The 16,239-nt window shown below is 35.3% G+C and overlaps 3 protein-coding genes across 3 annotated transcripts; 2 read left to right on the top strand and 1 right to left on the bottom strand.

Annotated features, from left to right (window-relative positions):
- The first annotated feature begins 445 nt into the window (after positions 1 to 445).
- Positions 446 to 8,641, top strand: Klp3a (kinesin-like protein 3A). The gene is made up of 14 exons (XM_076807303.1): positions 446 to 581; positions 2,139 to 2,364; positions 2,668 to 3,103; positions 4,681 to 4,946; positions 5,032 to 5,472; positions 5,724 to 6,123; positions 6,211 to 6,577; positions 6,652 to 6,946; positions 7,065 to 7,201; positions 7,495 to 7,683; positions 7,759 to 7,953; positions 8,046 to 8,225; positions 8,298 to 8,359; positions 8,434 to 8,641. The coding sequence occupies exons 2-14, from the start codon at positions 2,139 to 2,141 to the stop codon at positions 8,456 to 8,458; spliced, it is 3,219 nt and encodes a 1,072-aa protein (XP_076663418.1). The 5' UTR covers positions 446 to 581; the 3' UTR covers positions 8,459 to 8,641.
- A 1,047-nt stretch (positions 8,642 to 9,688) lies between these two features.
- Positions 9,689 to 10,770, top strand: Rps23 (ribosomal protein S23). Its single transcript, XM_076807616.1, has 3 exons — positions 9,689 to 9,835; positions 10,213 to 10,372; positions 10,454 to 10,770. Exons 1-3 carry the CDS (start codon positions 9,832 to 9,834, stop codon positions 10,719 to 10,721), a joined length of 432 nt encoding a protein of 143 aa, XP_076663731.1. The 5' UTR covers positions 9,689 to 9,831; the 3' UTR covers positions 10,722 to 10,770.
- Positions 10,771 to 12,130: 1,360 nt separating this feature from the next.
- On the bottom strand, positions 12,131 to 15,932 carry LOC143366477 (uncharacterized). The gene is made up of 6 exons (XM_076807596.1): positions 15,529 to 15,932; positions 15,391 to 15,449; positions 15,207 to 15,329; positions 14,071 to 14,250; positions 13,081 to 13,269; positions 12,131 to 13,013 (listed from the first exon to the last, which is right to left on the bottom strand). Exons 1-6 carry the CDS (start codon positions 15,734 to 15,736, stop codon positions 12,873 to 12,875), a joined length of 900 nt encoding a protein of 299 aa, XP_076663711.1. The 5' UTR covers positions 15,737 to 15,932; the 3' UTR covers positions 12,131 to 12,872.
- Between the last annotated feature and the right edge of the window lie 307 nt (positions 15,933 to 16,239).

The following is a 16,239-nucleotide window of genomic DNA, read 5'->3' as shown; positions in this document are numbered from 1 at the left end:
CTCTAATAGCGAATTCGGTACCTCGCGCTGACTCCGCACTGGTGCCAAAAAATGACTTGGATTGGTTGTTTCTGATAGAAACGAAGATAGCTCTATAAGAATCAACCAATCCAAGTCATTTTTTGGCACCAGTGCAGAGTCAGTGCGAGTTACCGAATTTGCTATAACTATTTTCAAACCCGTCATGTTTGTGCGACTTCACTGTGTTTCCCTTTCCTATTACATTCGTATGATCCGATTCAAACTTCGCGCTCCTAGAGTTTATGCTACTCGCCATTAGGTGGTAGTCGCAACAATGCACAAAATTGTCGGTGGAGATGGAACTCGTCTCGCATGCGCGTGATGACGTCATGACGCCTCCAAACCAATCGACGATAAGGATGGTTTCCCCTCCACTGCGTATAGCACTTTCCTGGCAACCGTGTATAGAACTTTCAAATGCTCTCGCAACGGTTGAGGCCAAATACGTTGAGGCAAACTTGTATTGCTTGTAATGCTTGTCTTCTTCGCACTTGCTTGTGAAGACGCATTTATTTTAGATTCTACAATCTGCTAGGTGTTTTACGTCCAACAAATCGAAAGTAAGTAGTTTTGGTTTATTATTTCCCTTCGCATGTCACCGTTCCGAAAGTAAATTACGAAGGCTTTGAAGATGCTAATACAGAATTTCTTTTATTGAAAGTATACGTTTGCTTGCTTGTAGTGTTAACGAATCTATTACTTTTTAATAATAATAATAATGATGATGTAATTGAGAATACCCGTACCAAATTTCATTAAATCCAGGTTGAAAAGTATAGTTTCGAGAAAAACGTGTTTAAAGTTCGTCAGACGCGTCCACGCTCGTCGTGCAGGCTTTCGATTTATGGGCCATACCTTATTACAATGAATTTTTCAATGGGACCTTTTTCACATTATTTTTACAGATCCAAACTATCATTTTAAACGTCGCTTTAGGTAAACATGTCGATTAGCAAGCATGCCCCTCGCCGATTTCAATGACCTTAAAATATGTTGTCGAGGTCAATGTTCTAAACAACTTTTCCCTGTACATGTAACTGTCGGTTGGCCCTAGTTCCGAGATATTTGTAAAAATCTTTACTTAAAATTGCTACGCGCTACAGGAGCATCGCACGATGGCGTGTAACATTTATGTTTGTTTTCGATGAAGGCAGAAGAGAAACAATTATTGCGCACCGCTGCGTGATGCTTGTAACTCCAGGCTCATTTTTAGCATTCCCAAACTCACGTCAGGTTGCTGCAATGCTTTACGCGCCTGCAGTACTCGTTCCTTTGCACTGGCCTACCCCTAACATAATTCTAATACCTGGGATAAGTTGAAAAGTGGAATGCAGGTTGTCGGTGTTAATCAATGGAAATGTTGTGCAGAGGGGGGGCCTGGTAAAGTGATTAAAAAAAATCTGATCAAATCCATGAAGAAAAGTTTACTAAAGTTTTTTTACGAATATCTTGGAAAGTAAGGCCCGCTACCGGTTTCATGTATGGGAAAAAGTTGCTCAGAATCATGTCCCTCGCAACATATTTCAAGGTTGCTGAAATTGTACAGTTTTTAAAATTGAAACATTGAAAAAATTGACGCACCCTTCTAACGAAGGAAGATCCCGAACCCGGAAATTCAAAAAATTCTGAAACTTTGTGAACATGTAGGGGATTTCCTCCTGATTGCAACGCAATTTTTGTTTGCTGCCCAAATTCACTCTAAGGGGGTGCAATTGACCCCTGAAAAGCCGGTTATTTTCCGATTTTGTGTTATAACTCGTGAACTGTAAAATATTTTTTTTACCAAATAATAGATCTAATTAAAAGAAGTAACTTTTGTGTTGAAACTTTCATTCTATCTCTTACAGATTCCGAGTTACAAAATAAAATCGGAATGTAGCCGCATTTTCAAGGGTTAATTTCACCCCCTTCGAGTGAATTTTGGCAGCAAAAAAATAATTGCGTTGTAATGAGGAGAAAATCCCCTACATATTCACAAAGTTTTAGAATTCTTTCTCTTCTTAAGATGACTATGAGTTTAAGTAAAGAAAAGTTACTGTTAACAAGTTAATTAATAGATTAGTAGTCATCGATTTTGAGTGTAGAGGAATATACCAGCTCTAAAAATTTTGTTGCAGATGGTTGAAGATACAGTTCGTGTTGCTGTGCGCATCCGTCCTTTAGTCGATAATGAAATTGAGAAAGGCTGTCAAAGGTGTTTAGAAGTTGTTCCTGGAGAACCACAAATAGTTATACGCAACACTGAGAAGTCTTTCACATTTAATTACGTCTTTCCTCCCGAGGTTGGCCAAGAAGAGTTTTACGATACAGCTGTTAAAGAGATGATCAAATATATTTTTCAAGGTAATAAAAGTGCAGGATTATATCAAAGTATAATTATTATACTTTCTCGCTATGTTATATAGTACAACTAGCATTACTACTCAGCTTCGCTCGAAATTTATATTCTGATTTTATAACAAAATTTTTTTTTAAGTTTCTCTTTGTGAAAATAGTCACATTCATCTGGATTAATCAGAGATAATGAGCTGAGGCACATTTCGTGACCCCAGAGTTCATCATTCGAAAGTTTTTAGGCAACAGACAAACACACAAACACATAGAAGCTTTCTGCTTTATATATTAAGATTATATGTTTACTTTCAGGCTACAATGTCACTATATTAGCTTATGGTCAAACTGGTAGCGGTAAAACTCATTCGATGGGTACAAATTATGTTGAATCAACAGATTCAGGCATTATACCACAAGCGATACATGATATTTTTAAAACGATTTCATTGAAAGAGGACTGGTGGTTCAGAGTTACAGTTTCATACATGGAACTCTACCAAGAACATTTGTACGATCTCTTGACCGACAAACAACGTAATCAATCTATCGTTGACATTAGAGACGATGGAAAGAATATAAAAATTACTGGGATAGAGGAGAAAGTGGTGACGAATGCAACTGAGGCATTACAATGTTTGACCCAAGGATCTTTGGGTCGTGCGACTGGTGCAACTGCAATGAACGTTCAGAGTAGTCGCAGCCACGCTATATTTACATTCTGCATCCATCAACAGGAGAAAAATGATCCGTAAGTTTTATACCTAATAATTTCAAAGTAATTTTAAAAGTACAGTGTTCCTCGGATTGTGAAGAAAGATTCGGGATTGGAAAATTCTCCATGATCCGAGGCAGGGGCAGTAGTTAGCACCAAATAGATTCACCCTTGTCGGGGCCTTCTTCCGAACCGTCTGACAAGGAGAATGAACGACGTAAACCAAAAGCGAGTGAAATAGCGCACCAGCGGGAGATCCTCGGTCGACGGCGACTTGCTTCATCCACTATTGAATATGAAAGTTTTCTCATTACAGCTTGATGAGAGTACTGCCGATGGATTGGTGAGTTTATGCCGATGACAATGAGTCCAAACACGAAGAAATTCGTCCTATTTTTTTATTATGAAAGCACTATTAGAATTCCAGTGTTCCCGGATTAAGCGACACACACTACATTCACTAAAAATGGACCGAATTTTTCCATGTTTCAACTCATCTTCATCGGGAAATTCTAAAAAATCCATTGATAATACTTTCATTCACATTTATCAAAAAACATGAACATCTTATAGTCTGATTTTCGAGAGTTGAGACCTGAAGCGGGTCCCTCGGACGGAGCGTGGTTAAGGGGTAATGCCACTGTAGAGCCCGGAAGAGCAGCCTGATTTTGAGATATATTTATGCGAGAATAGTGAATGGAATACAAAATCTGTTTGAAGGCCTTTATTGTACATACCTTGAAGTATGATCACAATTTTTTTTTATAATTTTTTTTTACACAGAATGGCAGCGCCACAGTTCAACTAAAGAAGCTTCTTCGAAAAAACAGGATTCCGCGACCGGAAAGATTTGTTCTTCAATTTTTTACCTAAAACAAAAAACCAACAATTTTTTAATTCTATATAAGATTATCTCGGGAAGTACACGAGAGAATTAAAAAATACTGGGTTTTTTTTTAAGAATGCTGCGTGATTGAACAAAACGTTTCAACAATTTTGTACGTAACTTTTTGTTCAATCCCGCAGCATTCTTACAAAAGACAGTATTTTTTCATTTCCTCGTGTACTTTCTGAGATAATCTTATATAGAACTCAAAAATGTTTGGTTTTTTGTTCTGGGTTAAAAATTGAAGGAGAAATCTTTCCGGCCGCGGAACAGTTTTTCAGAAGAAGCTTCTTTAGTTGAACTGTGGCGCCATTCTGTGTAAAAAAAATTATAAAAAAATTGTGATCATACTTCAAGGTATGTACAATAAAGGCCTTCAAACAGATTTTGTATTCTATTCACTATACTCGCATAAAAAATTCTCAAAATCGGGCTGCCTTTCCAGACTCTACAGTGGCATTACCTCTTAAGAAGGAACCACGCCGCACGCAATCCGTAGCGTATAGTTTTCTGTATTGGGTATTTTACCTGGCCCGAATGTTTTATTGCTCTCGGCTGTCAGTGGGCGGCCTACCTGGGACCGAAGCTCCTCGCTCGCAGCGAGGAAGCAAAACTGTGGGGTGGGTAAGTCATTCCCGATGATCCGAGCCCCAGAGTCTTTTCAATAATCCGAGGAACACTGTATTGTTGTTTGCGTAGGAAATAATTAACTACTCATATGATTTAGTAACACAGCAACAATGGCCAAGTTTCATTTCGTTGACTTAGCTGGTTCTGAACGCAGTAAAAAGACACAAGCAACTGGAGAACGATTTAAAGAAGGAGTGAATATAAATAAAGGTTTGTTAGCATTGGGCAATGTTATATCTCAGTTAGGGGATGGTAGCTCTACGTCTTATGTTGGTTACCGAGACAGTAAACTGACAAGATTGTTACAAGATTCGCTTGGTGGAAATTCCATAACGCTCATGATAGCGTGCGTCAGTCCAGCAGGTGATTATGAAAACAAAATGTATCACGCGTGAGTTTCCGTTGCAGTTCCTAAAATCACTCAATTGTTTGTTTAAAATATTTGCAGATTATCATTTAGATGAGACTTTAAGTACATTGAGATACGCCGACAGAGCACGTAAGATTAAGAATAAGCCTGTAGTAACTCAAGATCCACAGATAGCAGAAATAAATCGGTTGAACAAATTGGTGCAAGAACTGAGGCTTGCTCTGGTCGGAGAAGAAATTGGGACTTCTTGCCCGCCAGAGCATCAACAGCTTGTAATGAAAAATCAGCTCTTGCAAAAGAAAATACGAGACTTAGCAGAAAGTCTGAATACAAATTTAGTCGAAACTGTAGTTTTGCACGAAAGAGCAGAACTGGCCGAGCAAGCTAGGGAAAAGATTCAGTCCGATATGGTGAGAATATTAGAAGAGTGTAAAGAGCTTTTAGATACTTTCGATAAGGATCCAGATAACCATTCCGAATATCGTACAAAGGTGGAAGCTTTATATTTAAAAATTCTCGGTAAGTGACGTGATTTCTTGTCTTATTTATTTATTTATTTATTTATTTATTTATTTATTTATTTATTTACTTATTTATTTACTTATTTACTTACTTATTTACTTACTTATTTACTTATTTATTTACCTATTTACTTATTGTTAGTTAGTTAGTTAGTTAGTTAGTTAGTTAGTTACTTAGTTATTTACTTATTTATATTTTAATGGAAGGTGAAAACAAATAACTAAATCTGTTTCTTCTTTGTTGGACAGACATTCAGCAAGATCAGAAGAAAGCATCAGAGCAGCTTATAAATTGTGGAATAGCAACTGTTGATTTAAATCCAGTCGCAGCTAATAGTGATGAGGATTTGGATCAAGCATCTATAGATGGAACACATTCGGAACAGTCAAATAGTTTACAAGAATTCGATGAGAAACAGGAAGAACATACTCTACTTCAAGTAAAAAGGAACACTGAAGTACAGAATATAAATAAAGAATTGGCCATCAAAGAAAGTCTTATAAGTCAACTTTTAAAAAATTCTTCTCAAATGATTGATTACACAAAAGAAATACAGGACATGGAACAAGAGATAAAAACACTTCAAACGGAAAGGGAAGAACTCTTGCAGGCGTTACAGAATGTTCAGTCGAAGAAAGTTAGTTCGAAGTAAGAAACTAATGATTTATTTATTTTTAGTTGAATATTACCTTCTGATATACAAGATTCCTAATTTGCTTAAAATGTTGTGCACAGATTGGCAGAAAGTCGGCGTAAAAAGGTACAGGAGTTAGAGAAAAATATATCTGAATTAAGGCGCAAGATTACAGAGCAAGATAGAATTGTAAAAATGAAAGAGAAACAAGATCAGCAGATAAAAAATTTATCGAACGAGATGCAAATGTTAAAGCGAACTAGAGTGAAATTAATTAGGCAAATGCGCACCGACTCTGATAAATTCGCGAAATGGAAAGAATCAAAGGAGAAGGAACTGAACAGATTGAAAGATCAGAACAGAAAGCAAGTGAACGAAGTGACACGCTTGAAAATATGGCAGAGTAAACAGGAAACTGTCTTCAAGAGGAAAATGGAAGAAGCTTTCGCGGTCAACAAAAGATTGAAAGTAAATTCATCTTAAAATAAAACAACGGCATTTATCCTCCAACACACTTCCAATTAACGCATTTTCCTTTTTAGGACGCCCTTGGTTTGCAGAAGAAAGCAGGAATGAGAAAGGAGAAAATGAACAACCGTTCGGACAAGATTCGAAGTTGGTTGAACCAAGAAATGCAAATAATGGTGAGCACAGTGGACGCAGAATATTCTCTTGAGAAATTAATGCAAGACAGGGCATCGCTGACGCGCTTGTTGGATAAAATGCAAAACAATGATGATGCAAGCGATGAAAAAATTTCTGAACTCGCTGAGTTCATAAATTTGCGTAACACGCAAATTACTGATCTTCAACAGAAAATAGTTGAATCGGATCAGGGTAAGCATTTCTTGTATTAAATTCAGTGCTTCAGTATTGGGCGAAGGAATTAATATTAGCGTTCAATCGAATATACATATGTATATATATTTACGTATGTAAATATTTGTTTGCTTAGAAAATAGAGCACATACGAGATGGCAAAAAATACACACGTTGGAAGAAGCAAAAGCTGCACTAAAAATATTATTCGATCTTAATGCGGAAAATAGAAGAAGACAGTGTGGAAAGGAGTCTGAATATAATGAACTTTTGGTTTGTAATTTGCACAATATAAATGTACTAGCTTTACTACTCGGCTTCGCCCGAAATTTAGATTTTGATTTTATAAGCGAAAAAAAAATTTTTTTTTAGCCTTTTTTGTGAAAATAGGCACATTTATCTGGATTAGCCATGCATAATTAGCTGAAGTAGATTTCGTGACCCCAGAGTTTACCGTTCGAAAGTTTTTAGGCGACAGACGAACACAAACATACGATACACTTTCTGCTTTATAGTATAAGATGACGAAATTTTTATCACGCAGCTAACGCCAACTGTAATTTTAGGAAAAGCACGAATTATTGCAAGCACAATTTGATGAGTATCGAGTCAAAGAAAAGGATAGACGACGAATGTCAAAGCAATGCGCATGGGATAACGCAAACTCTGTTACACAGTTGAGGAACGAAGAGACTGTCAAATTGAAAGAAGAATTAGAGCTTTACAAAGAAAAATGTCACCATCTGGAGCAATCGGTTAATATAATTTTTTAAGTTCGTTGATAAAGTTTACTATATAAAAATTATGCGAAACCCGTCTAAATTTCACAGGTTTTAAATGAAATCATAGATAATAATAAAATATTAAGACCAAGTGGAAGAAAGACTACCATGTCAAGGATGACAGGCGTAGTTGATGAAAATTCATATCCTCATTCAGATGACAGTCCAGTGGAGAATGATGATATCGAAAATGATCCAGATTGGACGCGGACACCACTATACAATCGCATACAGTCACTTCTGGTAATTCGAATCGATGAACGACTTCCAATACCGATCTAACATTATGGAAGATGCATCTTGACACTTTAATGCCCTTCCATTTATGGTTTCAGAATAAAACTAAAAATTCTTCACTTGGACGTTCGACATTGAAACGATCGTCTGACGGTGAAGTAAAGTGTTTTTGCAAAACGAAGTGTGCCACACGTATTTGTGCATGTCGTAAAAATAAGAGTATATGCATCAATTGTAACTGTAATCCAGAATTATGCGCAAACAGGGAGATAAAGAATGTAAGTTTACAATGGCAATGGGAATAATTTTTTGACACTGGCACATTTATTTATACAACCATCTCCTTTCAGTTGAATTATATATTATTCTCGGACTGTGAGAAAGAACAAGACAACACAGTAAAAAAACAAAGGTATGTTTAAATTCTTGTAATCTTGCATGTTAGAATATATTACTAAGAATTTCGATTCCTTTTTTTTCAAACAGATTGGCGGAAGAGGAGCATAGCTAATTAGAGTACAGTAATGAAGCAACAGTTAACGTGACAATTATATGGAGAATTTGATTTTATTGTACATAACGCACAAGAAACTTTTTATATTGGACTTTCATCTCACTGTACGCATAAATCATTTTTCTCTACCCAAACCATGTACCCTAGCATACAAGAATTAAAGCGAAAAGAAAGTGTAAATACATGTGTTTTACTTCTCCTTTCTATATTAACCCTTTGCGTCTGATTCAATACAGCATTTCGTTACACCCAGTTCTATGTCGAAGCCAGCTTGACCCAAAAGTTTATGCAAATTTGTAAACGATGCTAGATGAGTTGTCCAAAAACCAATGAACATCTGCGTAAAATTTGTGAACCATCTAATCCGTAGTTTATTCTTTATAAATTCCTGAAAAAAAACATCCATGTTTCAGGCTACGGCTAGGCCACTTTAAACCCGTATGCATCTTTCGTTTTCTATTTATTAGAAACGTGATTCTTTTCTTACAATAAGTGGTATTTTGAACTCCAGAGAACGTTTTGAAAAGTTACATCTATATTTCCGAAGCGAGCGAATGCATTCTTTCTTTCTGAGGCAAATTTTAAAACTGATGAAAAAATACATTTTTTCGACACGCCGAATATTATTTATGTTAAGGCCGATTCTCATAAGGTATAATGGGCCCTAATATAAATAATATAAATAATTGCCGATTTTAGTCAGTCAATATAGGTAGACTGAAGACTATTTGGACTAGGGCTGGGACAGTTTGTCGAATTTTTCGGTATTCGAATATTCGAATACTTCAGTTGCTCGCAATTATTTGGCAAATATAATTCGAATATCCAAGTATTCGGATACATCAGTATTCGAATATCCAAGTATTCGAATGTCCAAGTATTCGGATACATCAGTATTCGAATATCCAAGTATTCGAATGTCCAAGTATTCGGATACATCAGTATTCGAATATCCAAGTATTCGGATACATCAGTATTCGAATATCCAAGTATTCGGATACATCAGTATTCCAATATCCAAGTATTCGGATACATCAGTATTCGAATATCCAAGTATTCGGATACATTAGTATTCGAATATCCAAGTATTCGGATACATCAGTATTCGAATATCCAAGTATTCGGAGTTTATTCGTAGCATTCGAATACTTGTAAAATATTCGAATATTAAATTATTCGAATAGTCTCAGCCCTAATTCAGACGCGGGTCAAAAGAAACCCAGGTATGGAGTCTGAGGCTGGCAATAAGAGTACAGTCTACTTTACAAATGTGCAACTTTTTCAAATGTAGCGGTAAAGCTTCAAGTTAAATTTCAGATTTCCGTTTATACAGGTTAGGTCTCTTCCGGTCGCGAAGCACACCGAGCAAGATGGGTACGTGAAAAGTCTTACAATTATATTGTTTTTAAATTCCTTAAACAGATATTACGATATGCATGTGAAGTTTATATAGTTTTCTGTTATCGAGTTTAATAATTATTTCGTTAAATACGCCACAACCAGTTTCTGAATTATATCTTTTACTAAACTGTATCGCTGATAACGTGGTTGCGTGTGAATGCGCTATTCTATGCAAATAATCAAACATAATCTGACATAGTTATCATTAATATTTCGCTTATAAATAATCAATAATATGTTTTATCGTGTGGTGCAACATCGATGAGCAAATATTAAATCTGAACTGAATTAAAATTTCGAAGCCTCAGATGGAGTACGTACATAACCTCATTTTCTGAAATCTTTCACAGGTAAACCTCGTGGTCTTCGTACTGCACGTAAACACGTGAACCACAGACGTGATCAACGCTGGAACGATAAAGACTACAAGAAAGCTCACTTGGGAACAAGATGGAAGGCCAATCCGTTCGGTGGTGCTTCCCATGCTAAGGGTATTGTTTTAGAAAAAGTGTATGTATTTACATAGATGCAGTGTTATTAGATCGATTAATAACAGAGGTGTTTTAATTGTAATTGCACTTTACTTTTTAGGGGAGTAGAAGCAAAACAGCCCAACTCTGCAATTCGTAAGTGCGTGCGAGTACAGCTTATCAAGAATGGTAAAAAAATCACAGCCTTCGTACCTAGAGATGGTTGTCTGAACAACATCGAGGAGAACGACGAAGTTTTGGTAGCGGGATTCGGTCGTAAAGGCCATGCCGTCGGTGACATTCCTGGGGTTCGATTTAAAGTAGTGAAAGTTGCCAATGTTTCTTTGCTTGCGCTTTACAAAGAGAAGAAGGAACGACCCAGATCATAAAACCGTTATCTTGTATTTGTAATTGCCCCAATAAAATTTTTTAAATAAATATTGGTGTTTAGTAATATATTCTCCACCTTTAAGGAAAGAAAAGAAGGAGCTTCTGTTGTACATTTCAATATAGAAAGGTTGCGTTTATGAAATTACTAGCTTTACTACTCGGCTTCGCCCAAAATTTAGATTCTGATTTTATAAAAGAAAAATTTATTTTTTATTTTTTTTTTGGCGAAAATAGTCACATTTATCTGGATTAGCCACGCATAACGAGCCGAGGTACATTTCGTGACCCCCAAGTTTACCGGTCGAAAGTGTTTAGGCGACAGACAAACACACAAATATACGAAACACTTTCTGCTTTATAGTGTAAGGTACGTATATATCAATATCAATTTAAGCTAGATGGATAGTGACTAAACACTATAAATTGTGATTATTAAGGGGACCTTCCGATCTAGAGCCCCCAAAAATAGGTGATCTTTAGGAATTAATTAAAGGAAAACTACTATATATAATTTAATGGGACTTTTTGCATTGTGTTTAGGATGTCTTAGATTATGGAAATATATTTTTTGTTTTATAATTAATTATTGCAGAAGACACTGGGGGGTCGTTAAAGTCAAGGTGTCAAAAAATCGATCCAAATCGGTGGGACCTGTATCTCCAAAAGATATCCGATTCGACTGAAACTTATTTTATTTTGAAGAATATTCTTCTGTCTAGGGAAGAAACCAGAATAAATTACAAAAATAACATTTTTTTAGAAAACAACGACACTTGAAGTTTGAAATCACTTTTTCCCTATATTTTTCACATTTTCAACGCCTTTGAAAATTATAAATTTTCAACTTTTGTATTTTTTTCTGGTATCCTCCTAGCCAGAAGTATATTCTTCAAAATAAAAAAAGTTTCAGTGGAATCGAATAATTACTTTTGAAAGTACAAGTCCCACCGTTTTGAGAACACTGTTTCGAGAAAAACGCGTTTAAAAGTTTTACGTGGGCGCCGAGTGGCCGATTGTTTTCCATGCATTTGCCGCTACTTAAATGCTTATAATTTCGGGAATTTTACGAATTTCAACAAATTCTTTTAAACGCATATTCCTAAAAGGTTGAACATTCGAAAAATGAAATAAAAAAAATCGACTTTTAGACCGGAAGGTCCTCTTAAATGAAAATAATGAAAACGATTTTTTTTTTTATTAGACAGTGTTCGTAATGCAGTTCACGTCTTTCTACAACTGAGTAGATGTCCTACGACTTAGAGATTTCTGTTTGCATAACTAAAAGTGAAAATAAGTATCTTGTACATGTAGTAGAATAAAACTATGAAATTTATATATTGTTGAGATGTATATGAATCCAAATGCAGAAAAGTTACTACGGTAACTAAGAGGTAATAAAAGTGCACGATTATATGAAAATATAATTTATTATATTTCTTCGCTATTTTATTTATATAGTACAATTATATGTTTATTTGCAGGCTACAATGTCACTATATTAGCTTATGGTTAAACTGGTATCGGTAAAACCCATTCGATGGGTACAAATTATGTTGAATCAACAGATTCAGGCGTTATACGACAAGCTATACATGATATTTTTAAAACGATTTTATTGAAAGAGGACTGGTGGTTCAGAGTTACAGTTTCATACATGGAACTCTACCAAGAACATTTGTACGATCTCTTGACCGACAAACAACGTAATCAATCTATCGTTGACATTAGAGACGATGGAAAGAATATAAAAATTACTGGGATAGAGGAGAAAGGTGACGAAAGCAACGGAAGCGTTACAATGTCTGACCCAAAGATACAATGCCCAGCTTCATTTGGTCGACTTAGCTGGTTCTGAACGTAGTAAAAAGACAACCAATTGGAGAAAGATTTAAAGAAGGAGTAAATATGAATAAAGGTTTGTTAGGATTAGGGAATGTTATATCTTAATTAGGGGATGGTAGCTCTACGTTTTATGTTGGTTGCCGAGACAATAACGTCACGAGATTGTTGCAAGATTCGCTTGGTGGAAATTCCGTGACGCTCATGATAGCGTGCGCCCGTCCAGCAGGTAATCATGAAAAGGAAATATATGTTGCGCAAATTTCAGTCATAGTTCTTAAAATCCGTCAATCGTTAAAAATATTTCAAATTCATAAATCATTTATGTACACATTTGAAAGCTCTTCCGAGCGAATGACATTGTCTTCGACAATTTCAGTTAAAGGTGTAGTCATTCTGTCTAATCCTTTCGGTATAGTCGCATTCAATATTCCCTCCCTCGCTTGTAAAAACTAAAAAAATTTTTTTTAATAGAACAAAGATACAGACATCTATTACTTGCTACATAAATGTAAGAACCTTTGTTAAAGAAGAGAAGTTTGAGCATATGCTTTTGATGTCATCATCCATAGAATGCAAACTATTATTTGCATTTCTTACATTCGGCATGGGCCATGATCCAATATTCGAAAATGCTTCTATGAACTTTTTTGTCTCCGCATTAAACAATAGATTTCGATCATCCTCGTTAATTCCCTTTCGATCTTCCTAGAATTTTATTCAAATGTACATTCTTATGTATCATCTTAAGGGGAGGTTCCGGTCTAAATGTCGATTATTTTTTTATTTCATTTTTCGAATGTTCAATCTTTTAGGAATACGTGTTTAAAAGGATTTGTTGAAATTGGTAAAATTCCCGAAGTTATAGGCATTTGAGTAACGGCAAATGCATGGGTAACACCCGGCCACTCGGCACTCACGTAAAACTTTAAACGCGTTTTTCTCGAAACAGTGTTCTCAAAACGGTGGGCGCTGTATCTCCAAAAATTATTATACGATTCGACTGAAACTTTTTTTATTTTGAAGAATATACTTCTCGCTAGGGGGGGGGGGTAAAAAAATTACAAAAAATTAAAAATTTATAGTTTTCAAAGGCGTTGAAAGGACGAAAAATACAGGGAAAAGTGATTTCAAACATGACGTGTCGTTATTTTCTAAAAAAATGTCATTTTTGTAATTTTTCTGGTTTCCTCCCTAGACAGAAGAATAATCTTCAAAATAAAAAAGGTTTCAGTCGAATCGGATAATAACTTTTGAAGATACAGCGCCCATCGATTTGGATCAATTTTTTGACGCCTTGACTTTAAACGACCCCCCCAGTGTCTTTTGCAATAATTAATTATAAAACAAAAAATATATTTCTATAACTTAAGACATCCTTAATACAATGCAAAAAATCCCATTAAATTATATATAGTTGTTTTCCTTTAATTAATTCCTAAATATCACCTATTTTTTTGGGCTCTAGATCGGAACCTCCCCTTAATAGAAGATCGTATAATTTATTACAATCATCCGTGCTTCGTGTTCTGCGTCGTGCTCGTCTTTTTCGGCGTAATGAGTTGAATTTGATTCTTGATGCTCAAGCACATACTTCTCTAAATTATCAAAGTACTGTAGAGATTCGGAATAACTTAACTTTGGTTCGGTATCAGACGTCATTATGTCTGAGTCTTCTTTAATGCACATCTATTTAACATATATGTATATGTATTAGGGTGGTTCTTATTTACTCTTGGTAAAATTTTTTTCTTATTATTATTGTAATACATCGTTATATGATATTTTTGTTTAATGTTTAATGGTCTGCGTATCAATATATTAGCATAATCACAGATGTAACAAGGTATGAGACATGAGAGTATGAGGGAAGAATGCTCAGAATGGAGAGATAGAAATGTTTTATAAGGGACTAGAGTTCGTTGGGCTACACAAGAAGTTTTCTTGAAATGCCGCTTTGGTATGGGGAGTATAATTTTTTGTAACTGTACCAAAGGAAAAATAAACCTAACCTAACCTAAAATTTTTTTCAAGATTTTCTTCGGGGCACCCTCCAGAATAGTTGCAAATAATCAAAAAAAAAAAATCCGAAATGCGCAAAAATATCGAAGATATAGAGTCTATATCTCGATTTTTTGCGAATTTCAAGATATAGACTCAAACACTGAAAATAAGAAGGAAACAATTTTATGTTTAAAAAATAGTCTTCGAAAACAAAACTTTCAAAATATGAGAGGAAAAGTTTTTTCTTTTTTAGCTTTTCCGCCTTTTTTCAAAAACCGTTTGTCGCACGAGAAAAAGTAATACAACATAAAAGATGCTCCTTGTCCGGATCTACAACTTTTGTTTGACATATTTTTTCATTTAATCAATAACTTGGAGGATATTATACAAAATCCACTTCGCGAGCTGTTAATGTTTTAAATGTTTAAGGGCCCAGGGGCATCATTTCCCGTTATCCCATCGAGCTCAAACTTTACACAGATTTTTTTTTAATTATTTGGAACTATTCTGGAGTGTGCCGCAAAGAAAATTGAAAAGTCGAAAATAAGAGCCACCTTAATATGTATATAATATTATTGCGTCGCTATATATAACATACACATATGTCTTGCTCTTTATAATTTAAACATTTATTTGAATACCTGTAATATATCGTCGACAGCTTCTTTTGAAATATGCTGGGCAGAAGGTTGAATATACATGCATTTCATAAAATCTAATAACAACTTTAAAGTGGGAAGTTGTTTCTGTAAAGTACAATTTCCCTGCAAATTATAATTCGTACATTATTTTAATAATACAAAGAAATTTAAATAAAACACATACCAGCAGCAAGTCCTTGTTAACGCAGATCCCAATTTCGGAATAATGCTGTAATAACTTTGCTGTAAACATATACATCGTTTTTAACATTAAACACACTATACTTACGATACCCTTATTCAATGGCAATACAGCTAAAACCTTCTAAAGCAGGTCCTTTTAATTTTTCTAATGTAGCTGCTGTCGAGGAAGATTTTTCACACAAGAGCCAAGACAGTAAGGAAATTCGATTCTGCCCCTTCAGAATTGTTAATTCTACATTTTTAACTGTTGCAGTTGTAATTTCGGGATAACGTATCTGCACTAAAGTGTTGTAAATATCAGACATCGTTTCTTCACTATCATCCATCGTTAAAAATTGTTCGGTAAAATTAATCAAATCGTTCTTTATATTAATTTTAATTCTGGATATTTCACTATAATTATTGTGATTTTTGACGGTACTTGATATAATTGATTATCGAAAGAAATACTACGATCGCGCAATTATATTCAACGTGTAAGTATAAGGTCAGTTATGTTGTCGTTATTTCAGTTTTCGAATGATTTAAATACAATCATTAACTATACAATTCGTTCAGACGGGAGACAAGATAATACTAATAGGAAATTCGATATCTCTCACTGACTCTGGCCAGTGCCAAAAAATGACTTGGATTGGTTGTTTCTGACAGAGACGAAGATAGCTTTATAAGAATCGACCAATCAAAGTCACGAACGGCAATTTCTGGCACCAGTGCAGTGCCAATGCGTGTCTGCCGAATGCGCTATCAGCTATCAGAGGGCGAATTCCACTTACGCCAAAATCGCCCGTGACTTTCATTAAGCTAGGCTCTCCTGTACGCGACTGGA

This window comes from Andrena cerasifolii, chromosome 1, assembly GCF_050908995.1.
Source record: "Andrena cerasifolii isolate SP2316 chromosome 1, iyAndCera1_principal, whole genome shotgun sequence".
Lineage (NCBI taxonomy): Eukaryota > Metazoa > Arthropoda > Insecta > Hymenoptera > Andrenidae > Andrena > Andrena cerasifolii.
Note: the sequence above shows the minus strand (reverse complement) of the source record. Positions and strands in the feature narration are given on the sequence as shown.

Coding starts and splice junctions, on each gene's coding strand:
- Rps23 (XM_076807616.1), top strand. Junction 10,373..10,453: donor GGTATTGTTTTAGAAAAAGT/GTATGTATTTAC, acceptor TTTACTTTTTAG/GGGAGTAGAAGCAAAACAGC.
- LOC143366477 (XM_076807596.1), bottom strand. CDS start 15,736: ATGGATGATAGTGAAGAAACGATGTCTGATATTTACAACACTTTAGTG. Junction 14,251..15,206: donor CTGTCGACGATATATTACAG/GTATTCAAATAA, acceptor TATGTTAAATAG/ATGTGCATTAAAGAAGACTC. Junction 13,270..14,070: donor AACACGAAGCACGGATGATT/GTAATAAATTAT, acceptor ATAAAATTCTAG/GAAGATCGAAAGGGAATTAA.
- Klp3a (XM_076807303.1), top strand. CDS start 2,139: ATGGTTGAAGATACAGTTCGTGTTGCTGTGCGCATCCGTCCTTTAGTC. Junction 8,226..8,297: donor CAAACAGGGAGATAAAGAAT/GTAAGTTTACAA, acceptor ATCTCCTTTCAG/TTGAATTATATATTATTCTC. Junction 8,360..8,433: donor AACACAGTAAAAAAACAAAG/GTATGTTTAAAT, acceptor TTTTTCAAACAG/ATTGGCGGAAGAGGAGCATA.